Source organism: Megalops cyprinoides, chromosome 3 (assembly GCF_013368585.1).
Source record: "Megalops cyprinoides isolate fMegCyp1 chromosome 3, fMegCyp1.pri, whole genome shotgun sequence".
NCBI lineage: Eukaryota > Metazoa > Chordata > Actinopteri > Elopiformes > Megalopidae > Megalops > Megalops cyprinoides.
The window spans coordinates 12,953,272-12,972,012 of NC_050585.1; the positions used below are offsets into that span (position 1 = coordinate 12,953,272).

At 40.1% G+C, this 18,741-nt stretch overlaps 2 protein-coding genes across 2 annotated transcripts; both read right to left on the reverse strand.

The window, feature by feature from the left end:
* Window positions 1-701: 701 nt before the first annotated feature.
* On the reverse strand, window positions 702-7,716 carry aspa (aspartoacylase). The gene is made up of 6 exons (XM_036525569.1): window positions 7,393-7,716; window positions 4,781-4,976; window positions 4,251-4,344; window positions 2,759-2,866; window positions 1,257-1,366; window positions 702-968 (listed from the first exon to the last, which is right to left on the reverse strand). Exons 1-6 carry the CDS (start codon window positions 7,632-7,634, stop codon window positions 774-776), a joined length of 945 nt encoding a protein of 314 aa, XP_036381462.1. The 5' UTR covers window positions 7,635-7,716; the 3' UTR covers window positions 702-773.
* A 2,608-nt stretch (window positions 7,717-10,324) lies between these two features.
* Window positions 10,325-18,630, reverse strand: pho (phoenix). Its single transcript, XM_036523294.1, has 6 exons — window positions 18,237-18,630; window positions 17,766-18,054; window positions 14,881-15,023; window positions 14,641-14,692; window positions 12,101-14,492; window positions 10,325-10,398 (listed from the first exon to the last, which is right to left on the reverse strand). Exons 1-6 carry the CDS (start codon window positions 18,389-18,391, stop codon window positions 10,325-10,327), a joined length of 3,105 nt encoding a protein of 1,034 aa, XP_036379187.1. The 5' UTR covers window positions 18,392-18,630.
* Between the last annotated feature and the right edge of the window lie 111 nt (window positions 18,631-18,741).

Consider the following 18,741-nt stretch of genomic DNA (forward strand, 5'->3'; position numbering starts at 1 on the left):
GCCTGGGGGCTTAATGACATTACACCAGGTTTAGTGACATCATTTACTATCAGCCCTGGTAAGAGCACTACTGTAACCCAGTGGAATAACCTGCTATCCTTGTGTGACCCATCAGTGTAGATGCAGGAAATGTGTGGGGGAAAAAAAGCTATATTTTGTGTACATTGTCATGCAGTGCACAGACTGGGAACCTTCTGAGTGCAGCCATATGTAGAAGGACCATTTGTCTCCCACTGGAGCACATCCAGTTGAGGACAATTATAAAATGCTTCTTACCTGTAATAAGATAAGTTGGATAAAATAAATAATTTTGGAAATAACTTTACATATTTTTCTCTGTATGTCAACAGCTTGAATGCTGCAACTTTGCTGAAGGTATTACCCGCAGTTATATTGCTCATGGCATTCCAGAAAGATTAGGTTTGAGCTTCCTGATAATAAGTTAAACACTTAATAAAACACTAAGCTTCTGAATCCAAGAATCCTTGATCACTCAGTTAATTAAGATTTTGACCTTAGAATTAAATCACAAATATTTCCCAAAAAGGTATCCCTTGTTTCTAAAGTCACTGTGTAACAGTTTGCATAGTTACACACTAAAGAAAATATAAATTAAACAACAAAAAATCATGATTTGTTACTCCTTTTAGGTACACATTACATTGAACGTCAGCTGCTTTATCTGTTCACCAAAACGTGCATGGTACCTGTGTGGCAAATGGTGCCACTGAACAGTGCAAGCAGCCCCCTTACTATGACACACGTGAGTGGGTCTATATTTTGGAGGCTTTGATACCATTCGCCACTAACGTCTCTCTTTTGGTCATCACAAAAGCCTGTTGTTTCTCGTAATAGGCTGCCTCATTGATAAAAGTGGGGTAAACCGTGCTGCCTTCATAGAAGATCGTTCTCCCATCAAACGTTTGGAACATAGGGTCACCGGGGTTCAGCGGCTCCCAGTCACAATCCTGTGGAGAAAGCCGGGGCGGAAAAAGGCTTTTGTTGAGCACTGAATATGCTTTGCAGTCCCATACTTCATCCGATACCCGCTTGCTGATGATGATACTTTGTTGTTTTATGCTTCACATTACACATGTTCATTTTAAACACAATGGGGTAGAAATTCTATAACAATGAGAAGGCAAAAAAGAGAAAATCTAATTTTCACAACCTTTATGCAACAACAACAACAAAAAACAATAAACAAACAATTGATTGATTAAAAACAATAGTTTTTAATTCCTCTTTTTGTATACCTGCAAATCTGGGTGTATCATGGCGATAATGTTTCCATTTGTGTCTCTGGGGTAATCCATGCTTTCTGAAACTCTATGCACATCTATAGTGCAGGGGGGGAACTCCATACCTACAGCAGTGAGAAACCAGGTCATCATTACAAGCTATAAACCATGATTTGACTTCCAGTGAAAGCTTCCTTTAACAGCAAAACACCTATAACATATGTATTATCAAGTGCAATTTTATATATCTCTCTAAGTACAAATACATTTGTTAAAAACATATACCATTGCAAAAACTGGGGCCAACAAGACACCAAATTTCAGATAACAGTTTAGGTCACATTACCCCACACAGACTAAAGAGGTAGTGTTCCAACAAATGCTACACACTGTTTCATCAGCTCTCTCCTGCAACTAGGCTCTGTGGTTTCTCATTGCACCATGTCATTTTACAGTATCAGACAGTATCTTTCCACAGACACAGGGAAGACTAAGCATTAATGGCTATTTCTTTATGAAATGCTTTATAAAATGCTTTCACAGACATTCTGTTTGTTGATTTTCAGGCATCATGCAGTTAAATATTCTGCAAAGAAAATGCAATTCAGCACTAAGCAAGGCATTCTACCGGAACAATATGGCCACTGAATCCATGTAACTCTGGGAGTCTTTAATGACATGGAAACTGACCAACTTCCAACAAACATTCCATTCACTAACAGGGCAGCGGAGATCTAACAGGCTGCAATTCAACCTCAGCATCTAGTGCATGCTTATGTAAAAAAGGAAAATATATTAATCTGGGGACATTGCTGACACTGCAGTGTGCCATTATAAAAAGGGAACTGTCTTGTTTCACATCCTCAAAGGGGATTTTATTGGCTCCTTTCATATCATTAGCAAAGAGCTGTCCGAGAATATTCATAACAAATCATTTACTCCTATTAACTCCTATTAATACTATATAAATTTCAATAAACTAATTCTGAATTATGCTATACAGACCCTGACAGCTGAGATAAATTGTAAAAGAGTGAAATTTCATTCAAATTAATTAATACATGTGAAATAATAACATGTATAATGTATAAATTAATAGCATCGGTTATGACAAGTAGTCATGTCTAAAATACCTGTAACATGTATAAATACTTAAAATATAAATAAAATCCTTTGGAGTGTTTTGTAATGTTCTCTTCTGCTTTTTGTCTGTATGTCTGTCCTATCTGTATTTGTCTCTCCTTCTCTACATATACAGCAGTGTAATACCTGTGCCTTCATTCGAAACATAAAACAAATGAAATCCAATCACCAGACACTGGGTGAGATGGGTGCATTTGATCTGATATGGATGGCTACAATAAGTTCTTGTATAAGTAAACATGGTTATAAAGATTTCCTTTTTTTGGTGGTGGAGGGGGGGGGGGGGGTATTATGGCAATATAGGTTGCCAAGGAGTATGAAGAAAACTACAGATGGAATGCTAATCTAGGATTAACGTCTTGGAAAATACCAACCTCCATTGAAAAGCTCAATGAAGTCCAAACCATGTTTCACGATTACCCTCATGGATTCAAAAATGTTGCTCCTTAGGACTCCTTGAGGCTGTGGACCAACCTCAAGACCTGGAAGGAACAGCAAGACAAATACAGTCGTCAACATGCTACATACAGAACAACATTTGTTTGTTTATAAGACATACTGTTCATCCCTATATGCAAAGCAAATCCTGTGTGACAAAAGCACATTCGGAGCGCATACCCTGTAGAGAAACAGACCTTTCTAAAATATGGTGACCTTACAAAATGGCAGAAGGACTAGAATTATATTATTAGAATTAGAATATTCTTTTAATACTTGTCAGTTTATCAATAAAATGTATCCTTTAAGAGCAGCGATTTCATGAACCACCAATACCATCCAAAAATCTGTGCCATGCGTTAAAAATAGCTTCTTGCTATATCAACTTAATCACCTCAAATCTTTTAATATAGGATTGATATTCAGATTTCAAAATTACACCTTTCAAATATTCAAAATTACACCTTTCAAATATTCCAAATGTAAGCATTTGGAATATTTTGATACTGCTAAAACCAGCATGCCTATATGTTCTCACTGGACATATTTGATTGCTCCTGGCCTGTATGATGCCAGCATGGAGTCAAAATGGTTCAGAAAGGTCCACAGTGGTTTTGTGGATTTTCTGCATGTATTCTGCAGATATTCCTGCTTTATTCCAGCACCATAAGTTTAACAGTCCTCCCTCTGCCGCTGTACATCAGCGGTTACTACAGCATGACAAAGGTTCTTGCAAATAGTACAAAGGTTCTTATTTTATTTTATTATTTTTATGGCACATATTATTCACAGTGTATTTACATAACATGTAACTAAATAAAGCCAGTCCACTCTGCCAGCGTAGGCTTCCGGTCACTGCCGGCAAATAACACAGCCAGATTCCAACCCAAGCTTTAGGGTGCAACCTACGCTCAGAACAAGCTCTTTTACTGTCTTCATGAATGAGGTTTACTCGACTGTGGGAGAACACACAGTGACTGTGTGTGACTCTGCAGTAACACAACAGCAAAATAACTGTTTATATGGACACCTTCAGCTGTGCCCATGCAGACAGTAACTAAGCATTGCCACTCATGTGGGGAAATGGCTATAATTATTAAATAGATTTGGAAAACCTGCTGCAAATGGCAATTCTCTGCATCTTTCCCAATTGTGTGAAGTTTTTCCTCAGTAACACAACAAAACAAAATGATATGTCTTTGCTGCAAACAACCTGACTCCTCATCCCTCAAAATCAGCTCTTATTTCTCAGGTAAGACCTGATTCCCTGATCCCTTCAGCTAAATAACATTTTAAATACACTGCAATACTTCAGCTTCTTCTTGAGTACATAACTACATAACATGAGTGCATATGTAGCTCAAACATGCCAGGTGCTAAAATCCCACATCATGCTGCTTTGGGTGCAAGGTTGTACTTTGTGCTTACCGATGGGGTGCTTAGCGACGGAGCGAGAGGTTGCGTACTGAAGGAGTGGGTGATCATACAGCAGAAGCGAGCAGCTGGCCGGTGCTATGGCCCGCTGGGTAACAAAAACAGAATTGCTTTGCTCAGTACACACACACAGCACTCTGCCAACCACTTAAGCAATGAGAATTTACAGAGCAGCTGGGGTCCTCCACTGGAAACATAAACCTGTTTTCTTGCGGACACCATTAATGTTTAACATACATATCTAACTGGAAACCGGGATCCTCTTCAAGTTAAGTAAACCAGCATGTGGTTCACAGCACTCTCAGTCATTAGGGTAACAATTTTCCAGCATGTACCAATTCTTGCAATGCTTTGAGTATCATAAGTAAATCATTTTATGAGTGTTTGTATCAGACTCTATCAAAAGTTACATTTGATAAGATGAACATGGATCAATTTATTTTATCAATATTTGCACTGTGTGTGTTATTTTCACAAGCATACATGATGATAAAACAATCAGCTTTTGAATGGAAGGTCATTACCTTGATGTAGTTCACCATTTGAAGAATAAAGGGGTCCTTTGAGCTCTCCAGAATGAGAGTGCAGCCCATGTTGGAGGTGGTATTGTGAAGATCGAAAATGACATCGTAGGCCTCCGGACTTCCCTTAGGTCCAAACATCTGGTTGATTTCCTGAGCTCTCCTCACTTCATACGGAAGGTCGTCACTTCTTGGTGCACTAAGGAGAAAACGCACGCATCTAGCCCACTATATAATGACCACATCATGTATTCATGTTTTTAAAATATAATTTCACATTGCAGCACTTCTTGTATTCAGAATGGCATTAGTTATTACCCACTGTGACTGACTGACAAATGTTCAGATCTTGCATGGTCTGTCTGTATTGTTGTTCATGTTACTTTAATACATACTGTACACTTTTATGCATTTTGCGTTGTACGTCGTAACAGCATAAATGTAATGAGCCCCTTGACACCTTGCTAAAAATGCCCTAGCCTCTCTGAAAATATATACCATCAGACAATGAATGCAGTGACAGACAGGAAAGCCATTTGAAGAGGGTTCAATGCAATTGGTGTGCATAAAATCATTTGATGATGAGTTCTAATGTTTTTTAATACCATTAAAAGCATTCAGATTGTGTGTGTCTGTTGTTTTTTTTTTATTTGCAAATAAAATGAAACTGGAACACTTCCACCCTTACATCCACTGAGAGAAAATCCAAATGCCACATTAGCTCATCACTGTAGAGCAAAAATAATCTCTCAGAACACAACTGCAATTATTTAAATGTGTGTTGATGTGTCAATGCATATTCATTCTCACATCCAAAGGACACATTGTGGAGTACCAGACTATTACAGCTCATGTTTATTACCCTTTTAAACTTCCTAACTATGTGAAATATGAGTATCGATAATTTGTAACAATGGACAGCAGCTAACCCTTTCACTTCGTACCATTCTTATTATGCAGCCCTTTGAAAATTATTGCACCCTTGCATGCCAATTGTGCTCTTTTCCTATTTTACTTTTTTCCTGCAATGCCAAAACAAAAGACACCGCGGTTGTTCAGCCAGTATGTTCTCTAAGCCACTCCCATATAATAGAGCCAATGTTACACATGAAGGCTTTTTGTTTTTTTTTTTGCTTTCCATTTTCATTTCAAAACTGGTAACTTCCAGAAAAAAAAAAACTGCCAGGTCCCATTATATGTGTCTGTCAGACATGGCATTCTTTATGCAATGCCTGTGAAATGTATTTAATCATCTGTGTATTCCTGTGGATTTAATACATGTTTTTCTTCTTACTTTCATTAGAAATATAACTGAATATGCAAGAGAGGTGACATGGACATTAACTCCTGGTAAATGAACACAAAGATAGCATGTGGTAGGTATACAGTAGCCTGAATCTCTTAAAAAAGCCTTTCTGTGCTTTTTTGATATGTTTGTGTGTGAACGGTAAGGCGAAATATTTGGGTATCGTTACACAGATGAAGTTACAGGTTCACACCTGTGTATGTTGGGGTTTGGGGGATGGTGGAATGCAGAGATGGGTGGTGGAATTCTACTCCAAAAGAAAGACTTCAAGTAAGTAAATTAAGTAAGTATGTTAACTGTAGCTGCTACTTGTAGAGGCAGCCAAAACATCTCATTTGTCAAGTTAAACTCAAATGCTGACCAAGGGAAAACTCTGAACCTGCATACCTGGACCCTTTAAGGTTGTATCCTTGTGTGAACTGGCAATGTCAATAGCTCAATATTTTATGCTGATAAAGCAGAGAGACTTAAACATTTCAGAATAGTTTTTATTTAGATTTATGTTCGACCACATCTACCCAGTTAAATTGTTACAAACATGTCACCAATTCCTATGTGCCCTGCTACACATCTACAAAACAGGCACTATGGGTTATTGGTGATTATGTTTTAAAATAATTTAAGGATACAGAAGGAAGTATTTGATCTCTCAATTGCAATTCAAACAGCAACTCCTGCATATTGACACAGTTCATTCTAGAAAATGTCTATCATAGTGTAAATATCCAACATACATTCACTTAATTTTTTTTTATTTCTCATATCCAAGATAAATTGTGTTCCTAGGCCTCTCACATGTTGAAGCATAAGCTTCAACCACCATAAGTCAACTGAATGTGTCTAATCTCATGTAACATTTCATATATCCATTTTGCAACTGTAAGATGCATGTTTTAGTAACACCAACAGGAAAGTTTTGCAACAGGACAAAGTATTGTTTATGAAGTAATGTCACTGGGAACCATTCCAATCGACGGTAAAGCAAGAGTACAGAGTTTATCTCAAGCAGCTGAATCATGCCAATCTGCAAATGCAGCGCTTCATCTACTACCTTTGACCTTCTGGTGGTGGAAAGGTGTCTGCTACTTTTAAGTCATTGATTATCGAGCACAATTTAACATTTGTTAACGTTTCACGGAGTTTCTCAGGTTCTTTAAATCTCTACATTTCATGGTGAATAATAAAACAAGTAGCTGCACGATTCTTCTGCACAGATTTATGGTATACGTTGTACCACATCTAAAGCGTACACCAAGAAATTTAGAATGGGGTCACAACGGAGAAGAGATGTTTTGGCAGATGAATTTACCTGAGGTTTTCTGACGTGAAGGCTCTGTTTAAATCTGTGTCGATATATCTCGTACATTTCTCCACCGCCCGAGGGTTGGTTATAAAGGGCTTTGTGGTTAGTCCTGTCCTCTGGATCTCCGCTTCGTTGTTTGTCCACAAATTAACCAGCGTCACGCCTGACATTTCGTTTCCATGTGTGCCTCCGAATATAGCAACTTTTCTTGCTTCGTGCAGGCTAACAGCGTTGTGACACGAAGTCATTGCGATGACATCCGAAGGAGTATGATCTGAGAAATCTTCGGGACAAGCCTCTCTTTCAGCACGACAAAGTTACCAGCGCAGTTACTGCTGTGGTGTCTTTTGGGCACCGCAGTTGGAGCAGACTTACATAATACTAACGTTTAAATGTCGAGCTCTCACGCTGTCTGGAGTACATAACATGTACATTGCCTTAGGGGGCTGGGTTTAAGGATCCTCCTTCGGTTAATTTTACGAGATAAACTTTTGTGGGGAGTTACCAACTGTGACAGAGTAACTTGAACTAAAAATAGAATCAGCTTAAATTTCAATTCGGTGCAGGAAACGCATCAGCACAATAAAGAAACCGGTATAACCCGATTCTACTTCGAGTGAGGTCCATGTAGTTTCCAAACGAATATATTTTTTATGTTTTTGCAAAACAGCAACAGTTTAGCAGGCATGCAATTTTAGCAACCACGAAACTTGCTTTCTGCTTGGTGAATGAGCATTGCGTGTACTGAATAATGTCTCCTTTTAGAACATTCAGTGTAATTAACTCCCACGCTAGTTTGGCACAGAATGCTACTAGGCGCCCCTAAATTAATCCTCTAACGTCGTTAATTGAACAATTCCACATGCTGATATGTCAAAAATTGAGTCAGATAACTCATTATGGATTAAACATAATATAGTGTTATACTTTTGCGAATGTCACAAATATATCTTTGAGTATGCGTTGGAATAATTTTAAAGATCATTAGAACGTACATAGATGACATTCAGCATAAAGAATATGCATTGCATGATTAAAAGCAACAGAAGCTAAACAGGGAAAAGATGTTCCTACGTAGCAAACTCCTCTGTTGGCAAGTATTGCCCCTGCCCACCGACTGCAGCGGGAATGCATTATTCAGACTGAATATTAAAAGATCCATCTTCTGGGAGCTGTGTGAAGGACATCAGTCACGCCAGTAAGCTCACAGTTTCACATTTTCCAAGCTTTATTACAAAAATATGATTATCTTTTCGCAGAAAAGTTTTACTAAGAATGACACACACTAGGCACTGTAATGGATATCATACAAATTCGCAGAAAACCTATCCACTGAATGTATTTTACTATATAACCAGGCATGTTTAACAGGTGGTGTATTCTGAGTTAAAAAGAAATAAATGAATAAAAAGAAACTCAAATACAGAAATCATACCAAAAAAAATACACTCAACAGGTAAGCCTCCAGTTATGTTAAGATATCATACTACTCTGTACCCTTATTCTGTTAAAACAAGCTTGGAGGTAGTGTTAGTCAGCCAGTAGGGGGCAGTCTTCCCTCTTGGCCAAGAAGAAGGGAGACTTGAAGTGAACAAAGACTACTGCACATTTTCAATATGGCATTAAGGTGAAGTCTGTACTCACTCAGGTCATTTAAGTTGCAAAGGCACTTACTGAGGAGACGGCTTCCAGGTGCTACACTCAAATATCCAATCAGGCTCTGCAATTGAAAGTCATCTCTCGGTTTAATAAACAAAACATACGTGCCGCTTTACTTCAGATGATGTGAGGTGAGCATTGAAAATGCTGTGCATCACTCAGGTGTGTGCTACCCTTCATCGGTGGCTGAAGCAAGTTACCTTCCTCGTTCTAAAGAGCTCTGAGATCTATAAAAAGAATGTGAAGACACTATAAATAAAATTTCTCTGTGCAGTAGTTTAAATCCCACAGTAATGTATTTTTCCTTAAATTACAGGGCAGTTACTTGTAAAACCATGTGTATACAATGAATCCTTCAACTTGTGAAATATCAGTGTCAAATGAAAGCCATAAAAAAACTAATTCATGAGTTGACATCAAGTGAAAAATTTTACGATGCTGCATATTAACAATGAAAGAAAACACTGCACAATATATTTTTTTAAATTTCATCACATGGCAGGGTGCAGTCATATATCCTAGCACGACAATGACAGTAACCCTTTGAGAACAAGGACATTAGAACATCTAATACAACAAGCTTTGAAGCTAAAACCATACAAGTGTGCATCCTTTCTTCCTCCTTATAGTTTCCTATTGTAATACTGTATAAAAATAATTCTTCTAAAGTAAATTAAGTCTCTAAGTATAAAAATGTTCTGTACATCCACATCATCTAAAGCACGCTTTTGTGCTTACAAAAAATTTGTTGTTCTGTAGAGTGCACACCGAGGCAAATAGCTGTCCTTGGACAGGTCCAGTCAAGACATTCTCCTAGCAAACAATCTTGAAGGTGTGCTGGTGTGCTTATTTTTGTGGAATGCATTCTTTTCTGTGAGGGCTGGACATCCAGTTCTTCTGGGTTACACAACAAAGGACTCCTCTTTTGTGTCACCAGTTCCAACAGATGTTTGCTGCCAATGTCTTGGTCCACAGCGGCAGTTAGTTATTTTCTCCACTCACTGAAGATTCATTCACCGGAGGCCCCGGGTGTAGGTTAATATATGGTATTCTGTGGATTCTCATGTCATTCATCAACCGAGTCCATCGCCACCTACTTTGCTTTTCTGGACTCATTTTCCCTGGAAAGGAAACATTTACAATGGTACCAGTCAGTTGAGTTACTTTTCTGGTTTGCCTCACTCTCTGTCTGTTCTGTTGGTTTTATGTTTTTTTTTCCTCTTCCCCTTCTTATTTTTAAGTTCTATCACTTCACTAGTCTGTATTGCAGCGCTTGCCTCTATCCCCTCCAAGGATGTCTCAGGATTCCCTCCATCCTCTGTATTCTCTGTGACCTCTTGGTTTGCCACACTCCTACAGCAGAGGAAGGGTTCACCAAGTTGCTCCTCCACACTCTCATCATTTCTCATGCTTTTCTCCTTTTTTCTCTTCTTTTTCTCAGTAACCCCCTTTTCACAGAAAACATCAGAGGAACAAAGGAGTTGAAGTGGGTGCTTTGGCCCACATTTGTTCTGGAATGGTTCTCCTTGTCCTGGGTCTGATGATGGTCCAGCAAGCCCTTTTTTCTTTTTCTTCATTTTTTCCCCTCTTTGTAGTCCCACCGGCTGACCCTCTTGTAGGTCTTTGCTTCCTTGGTCACTCACTGTGTCCTGTTTCTCCTCTGTATTCTCTGACACGAGTATCATCTCACTGTTTTGTCTTTCAGCTTTCTGCTTGTTTCTGCCTCTTGTTTTTCTTTCTCCCTTTTTCACTGTCTGCTTCTGAGCTCTTGTCCTCTTTCCTTTCTTGCCTTTTCTCGGTTTGTGATTTCCACACATCTCCTGGATCCAACAGCCGACTCTCTGGTATGTTTTGCAATGTGAGGTGCTCAGCTTTGCCCTCAATTTCACTGAAGTCAGTCTGAGCCAAGCCTGCAGGTAGGGGCTTTTCCGTGTCACAGTTTTCAATCTCCACAGCAGCACACTGTTTTTTTGTGTGCGTTTCTTTTTTTTCTTTGGCTGCTCCACTTCACTGCTCAGTTCTGTATCCTGATCTGGTATCTTATCAGTGTCCATCAACATGTCTGTATCCAAAGAAGCTGGCGGCTTAAGAATTGTTAGAGATGATGAATTTGTTCTCAATGATTCTGAGCCCTCTTTTTTTCTTTTTCTACATTTCTTCTCATTTCGCAGTCCCACTGGATGACCCTCTGTGAGATTCTGTGCTGTGGTATGTTCAGCTCGGTATTCCTCTCTGTCATCAGTCTCTACGTGGACCACGCCTGCTGCCGTGCCTCTCTCCTCACACACACTACCTTGTAGGTCTATTGCTCCTTCACCATTGGTTGTGCCCCGTTCCTCCTCTAGAAATATCAGCTCACTACTTTGCCTATCACCTCTTTTCTCTACCATGCCTCTTTTCTGCCTCTTCTTTTTCCTTCTCTCTTCTTCACTGTCTGCTTCTGAGCTCTTGTCCTCTTTCCTTTCTTGCCTTTTCTCGGTTTGTGATTTCCACACATCTCCTGGATCCAACAGCCGACTCTCTGGTATGTTTTGCAATGTGAGGGGCCCAGCTTTGCCCTCAATTTCACTGATGTCAGCCTGAGCCAATTCTGCAGGTAGGGGCTTCTCTGTGTCAAGGTTTTCGATCTCCACAGCAGCACACTGTTTTTTTCTTTTGTGTTTCTTTTTTTTCTTTGGCTGCTCCACTTCACTGCTCAGTTCTGTATCCTGATCTGGTATCTTATCAGTGTCCATCAACATGTCTGTATCCAAAGAAGCTGGCGGCTTAAGAATTGTTAGAGATGATGAATTTGTTCTCAATGATTCTGAGCCCTCTTTTTTTCTTTTTCTACATTTCTTCTCATTTCGCAGTCCCACTGGATGACCCTCTGTGAGATTCTGTGCTGTGGTATGTTCAGCTCGGTCTTCCTCTCTGTCATCAGTCTCTACGTGGACCACGCCTGCTGCCGTGCCTCTCTCCTCACACACACTACCTTGTAGGTCTATTGCTCCTTCACCATTGATTGTGCCCCGTTCCTCCTCTAGAAATATCAGCTCACTACTTTGCCTATCACCTCTTTTCTCTACCATGCCTCTTTTTTGCCTCTTCTTTTTCCTTCTCTCTTCTTCACTGTCTGCTTCTGAGCTCTTGTCCTCTTTCCTTTCTTGCCTTTTCTCGGTTTGTGATTTCCACACATCTCCTGGATCCAACAGCCGACTCTCTGGTATGTTTTGCAATGTGAGGTGCCCAGCTTCACCCTCAATTTCACTGATGTCAGTCTGAGCCAAGTCTGCAGGTAGGGGCTTCTCTATGTCAAGGTTTTCAATCTCCACAGGAGCAAAATGTTTTGTTCTTTTCTGTTTCTTTTTTTTCTTTGGCTGCTCCACTTCACTGCTCAGTTCTGTATCTGGTGTCTTATCAGTGTCCATCAACATGTCTGTATCCAAAGGATCTGGCGGCTTAAGAATTGTTAGAGATGATGAATTTGTTCTCGATTCTGAGCCCTCTTTTTTTCTTTTTCTACATTTCTTCTCATTTCGCAGTCCCACTGGATGACCCTCTGTGAGATTCTGTGCTGTGGTATGTTCAGCTCGGTCTTCCTCTCTGTCATCAGTCTCTACGTGGATCACGCCTGCTGCCGTGCCTCTCTCCTCACACACACTACCTTGTAGGTCTATTGCTCCTTCACCATTGATTGTGCCCGGTTCCTCCTCTACAAATATCACCTCACTACTTTGCCTATCACCTCTCTCCTCTACCATGCCTCTTTTCTGCCTCTTCTTTTTCCTTCTCTCTTCTTCACTGTCTGTTTCTGAGCTCTTGTCCTCTTTCCTTTCTTGCCTTTTCTCGGTTTGTGATTTCCACACATCTCCTGGATCCAACAGCCGACTCTCTGGTATGTTTTGCAATGTGAGGTGCCCAGCTTTGCCCTCAATTTCACTGAAGTCAGTCTGAGCCAAGCCTGCAGGTAGGGGCTGCTCCGTGTCAAGGTTTTCGATCTCCACAGCAGCAAAATGTTTTTTTCTTTTGTGTTTCTTTTTTTCCTTTGGCTGCTCCACTTCACTGCTCAGTTCTGTATCCTGATCTGGTATCTTATCAGTGTGCATCAACATGTCTGTATCCAAAGGAGCTGGCGGCTCAAGAATTCTTAAAGCGAGTGAGTTTGTTATCTCTGATTCTGTATTACTGGATGATGTTTTCTGTTTTAATGTCAGTTCCTCCAACTCACCACCTCTTAGTTGGTGTAAATCACTGGCGTCTGAGCTGGGAGTATCATTTGGATGAGGAACACAGGAGTTGATGTGGGAGCTCTGGCGCACACTTGTTCTTGAATCGCCCTCTTTGTTCTGGGTCTGGTGCTGGCTGCTACTAACAGACTGTGAGGGTGGGCCAGTCCCATGTCCTACAGTTCCTCTAACATTGGACACAATATCCCGCACAATAAATGTTCCTTCATGTTCACTTGTACCCTTTTCCAGCTCCTCACTTAGAAACCCAGAAAAGCCGTCATTCATTGGTGTAAGTTCATTCAGCTCTGTCAGGTGTCCTTTGCTTCTCACCTCACTTATATGTTTCCCATGCACTTCACATAAATTGTCCAACAAGCCCTCCATTTTACTTTTTCTACATATTTTCTCATTTCGCAGTCCCACTGGATGACCCTCTGTGAGATTCTGTGCTGTGGTATGTTCAGCTCGGTCTTCCTCTCTGTCATCAGTCTCTACGTGGACCACGCCTGCTGCCGTGCCTCTCTCCTCACACACACTGTCTTGTAGGTCTATGGCTCCTTCACCATTCATTGTGCCCGGTTCCTCCTCTACATTCTCTGACATGAGTATCATCTCTTTGCTTTGCCTATCACCTCTCTCCTCTACCACGCCTCTTTTCTGGCTCTTCTTTTTCCTTTTCCCTTTTTCACTGTCTGCTTCTGAGGTCTTGTGCTCTCTTCTTTCTCGCCTTTTCTTGGTTTGTGGCTTCCATAGATCTCCTGCATCCAATAGCTGCCCCTCTGTCACCTTTTGCAATGTGAGATCTTCAGCTCCGCTCTCACTTTCATTAATATCAATCTCCATGTTAAGGTTTCCTCTTTCCACAGTACCACGCTGTTTTCCTTTGTGTTGCTCCAGCTCACCACCGCTCAACTGGTTAAACACTTCACTCTCTGAACTGGTGTCCACTTCATTCTTGTGGCTACTGCCTTCATCTTCAGATTCTGATAGTCTGTTGTGAGTGTCTGAAAGCCCACCACTATCTGAGTAAGACGGGACTGCGGGAAGCTTTTGAGCTCTCTTAACAGAGACTGCAGTTTGAGGCACTTTTGAACTACCTTTGTGAGTTCTTTTCTGAGAATTTTCATCTTTTCGAGTAACTGGATCTAGTTTAGCATCATGACGAATATACCCTTCAAACCATGGCTTGTGTCCCCTCTCTCTCTTTTTAGACTCCAGACTAAAACAGCGCCGCTCCTGTGAAAGGAAAAGATTGATCACGTTCCAGTATTCAGAAGCGTTATGCACAGTATCCTCACTTGTAAGGTGAAAAGATATTCTTCATTGTTTCATGTCAGTTGAAATAATTCCGAGCAAGAGGTCACTTCAGCGTTTTCATACCCACCACAACTTTGATGTCACAGCTGTTCTCATTGTCTTCAAAGTCTTCATTCTCCCTGGAAGTAGAAAAACAACCCAATGCAATATTTTTAAATACACTAAATGGAGAATGTACATTTTATAGAAAAAATAATTTACTAATTAGTGAATGATCTTTTCCCCTTGTGTGAATTACCACAATTAACAACATATCTATTAAGTTGGATTTCCAATTCCGGTGATATTTTCAATGTAATCGACTCACTCTGGATCAGACACCCCTCTGCTACCGTCCATGTACCATTGTTTTAGTAACACGGAGAGTGGAACTGGAGGTAAGAAGCATTTACATGACCTCTCCTTTGACTTCTCCTTCATGCATTTGAAAAAGCCACCAAGTGCTGCTTGCTGTAAAGAAAAAATAAAAAGAAATGCGGCTTACAATAGTCAAAAAATAGTTGCAGAGAATTATCTGTCATAAACCAATATCATGACTTTTTTTGCTTGCTTAGACATACTTAGCTATTGTTTCCTGCATAAAATTAGAGTGCTAAGAAAAATTACTGACATCAATATGGCCAACACTTTATGACCAACAAGAGGCACTCTTGCATTTTCTAACCAGAAGGCTTTTTGTGCCATGAACTATATGTTCTCTATGTTGGGTTGTTTAACTATATAATTAGAGCTGGGCGGTATGACCACAAATTTGTATCACAGTATTTTTTAAGATTCTGGTGGTTTCACTTTTTTTGTTTTTTGTATGACCTTTATATAGGTTTGTGGCTTATTCTACTGTCAGGAGTACATACAATATAAAAACATTTTAATTTCATCATGTATAAAATGAAGGCTTTGATTACTATATGGTTTGCTTGGCCCAACAAAATGACACAATATATGAAGGAATCAGTATTAATGAAACAGTTGCAGAATGTAAACAATTTTTATTGTGCAAACTGCAACGTAGTAAAAACAGAACTTAAAAAAATAGATATGCCAACAACTTTAACATTGCTTCCTTTTCAAAACAAAATATTTTAAGATAGTTCTATAAACTATAACTGCAGACACAGCTCCTCTCTTAGGCATAAGTTCTTCTAGTGCATCTCCGGTCTCACTTTCTTCATCCTCCATCTTTCTTTTCTGTTCTTTAATCTACCGTAGCGACAGAGCCCTTCCCAGCTGTTAACAGACTGTTATGCTACCTGGCTAGCTAGCGAGCTGTACCCAGTATGCCGTTCAGCAGTGCAATTTTGTAAACGTAAAATTATTAGTGTTACACAGTGGCAGCTGGTGAGCTGGAAACAGGGAAAGCGGAAACACTAACTTTAATTCTATCATTACTTTCATCCTGTTCCCCTTTATCCTCCTTGATTAACAATAAAACAAATAATTCACAGAATGATCGACACCAATAGGCCTTTTTCACGCCGCCATATTGGAAAGCAACAGGGGGTAAAGTTATTTCCGGTCAACAATGGCTACCTTCGGTGAAGATGTGTGTGTCTCTCTGATGTTCTCCAGATCTTTGGCAAATCTGCCAAAATTCTGGCTCTCTCAGGTTGCTGAAACGGTGGATATATATTGCAAAACAAAGAGATGGTACGGAGAGATAGCTAACATTAGATCAAGCCACCTAGCAGCTTGTAAATGCACTTCAATAAAGCTGTGTGATGAAATTATCAAATTGTTCATTGTCATAATATATGTCATGATAGTTTAATATTCAGTCATGTTTGTTACGCGCATGTTCTTTTTGGTATACTGGCCTATGTAGTAGACGGTAGTGTCGTAATATGAGCACGGTGCTACAGATCACTTAAAAAGAATGAGGAGCCACACAAACTGGAGCTGTAGTGAAGATAAAACTGAATCTGTTAGTGGGCAAAGGGAACAAGAGCGCAGAATAAATTAATGTTTGCATCAGTCTGTTGAAGGAGATGCTTCAACATCAACGTTTTCTCGGCCACAGCAAGGTTTGCCGAACATCAAACCCCAGTCTTTCAGCAGACCTGTCAAAAACGGACTTCCTGGCTGGGGTTCTGTCAGAGACCCATGGAAAAATACAAGGCACTGCATCTTTTTAAATTCTGTTTAGACCACTAGTTGTTGTAAACAGGTCGTCGCTGCTAAAGTGCATGCTCCAAACAACTGTCATCACAGACGTTAAACAGCAGGCCTTCCTCTCTCTTGATGGCTTGAATCCATACTGTCTTGCCAGTGGTGTACTGGCCACTGGGCATACCACAACAAATCCCGGTGGCCCGGTGGACTGTCAAAAAATCCATAATCCATAATCCTGTTTCTTGTTAATTTAGATCCCACTGGATCTTTTTTAGTCAATGTCTGTAGTTGCAGCCTTATGAGCATTGAGAAAAGCCAGAGGGCTGAAATGTCTGCTCTGTTATCTGTATTTAATAAAAGTAGCTCCTTTTTTCTAAGACTTCATCTTTCAGTCACTCAGAATGCGGACATTTTCTACTTCATTAGCCTATCATCTGATGAAATGGTTCAATTGGGAGGACTGAAAAATGAACGTTTATTTCAATAACAAGATACCATAATTTCATGAATGCTTTCACTGTTAAAATATTAAATATTAATATTAAAATATTGCATCGTCACTGCTATACTTTTAATTAACGCTAAATAAAACGAGACAAGTTTTAAATGTTAGCTGTGTACCGTTATCAAGGCAAGCAAGCTAGTTACCTGGCTGGCTACCTGCCGCGTTAAAGGGAACTTCAGGACCGCTGATGTACCTACCTAGCTAGCTAGCTGCATTAAACGCGATGATATAAAACTTGCTACGTGACGTCTATTCAGAAGAATGTAATCGTTTGTAAAGTCCATGCACATTAACTAATTAGGAGGTAGTCTCAGCTGTAGACAGAACTTGAGAATAGTTTGCAAGTTGAAGCAACTCCATACTGGCACTAGCACCAGCCCAGAACTAGGATGTTGGTCGCGTTGGTGGAAAAGGGGTATGAATTGAAAACCAATTTCAATTTCCAATTACATATACAGGACAAACAATAACTATGTGAAACTACGGATCCTTTTCTAGAGGGCATCTCTACTGGCACTGAATTCATTTTGTTCCACAATGACTACAAGGACAGCAAAAGAGTCTCCAGTACATTTTACCTCAAAGGTAAAACACTTGTGCCGGGTCAAGTGTTTCCTTTTGTAGAACTTATCCAGGAATGGGAAAACATGTCCTTTCCACTTCTGCTTTCTCTGTCTCTCTTTGTTGACCTTATATATCCGTTTTGGTTTTAACTGGGTGTCCCAAGTACTGTCAGGACTACTTGGCCCAGCTCCTTCGCAGCAGGGCTCTTCCACAGAATCTGGACACTCCTGTGATCTCTGTCTTCTCACAGTTCTCACTGGCTGTACCACGCTCTGAGTCAGAAACAAGCTGTCTCCAGAATCACTAAAAAGGACATCCAAACTTTAGTTTCGGAAAAAATCCACAGTACTACTTAAAAAGGCTTCATTATAATTTTTTCCCTGACTGTGCAAAAGACTCAGCCAAGCAATCTATAAGGACATCATACACATCACACAATTTTCAACGAACTTTTGTAACACAGATTGAGCAGAACAACATCTTACCTATCCGATGATTCAGTTACTGTTTTCTGGGACTGAGGTCCAGGGCTACTCTCAGAATGATTGTCATTTTCCTGATTTGCAGCATCTTCCACTTCTATGACGGTACGCATTCCATCGGATGGTGGAGTGTCAAAAACGATTTCTTCGTCGTCCATTGCGTTCCCAAAAAAGTCTTGCCTCGCAAACACATGCAAACTGACCGTTTAGGTCCAATTCGTTTTCTGAAGACGATCTTGGTCGCCTCTTTATCAAATGATGCTATTGCTGGCCATTTTATTGTTCTCTTTCTGTTATCTCCAGAATGTTTAGGGAATGCTTGGTTCTGCTTTGAGAAACGTAATCGTTTTTTTTGTTACAAATAGCACTGGACTGTGCAAGTCGCCGTTGCATCCATGCTTCGATCGCGTCGCATGGCATACCCGGAAGTTTACAAATTAAAAGGGACAACTGGGACGGCATCACGTGACTAAAGAAGGTCTCGATTTTAGGCATCACACAAAATTAA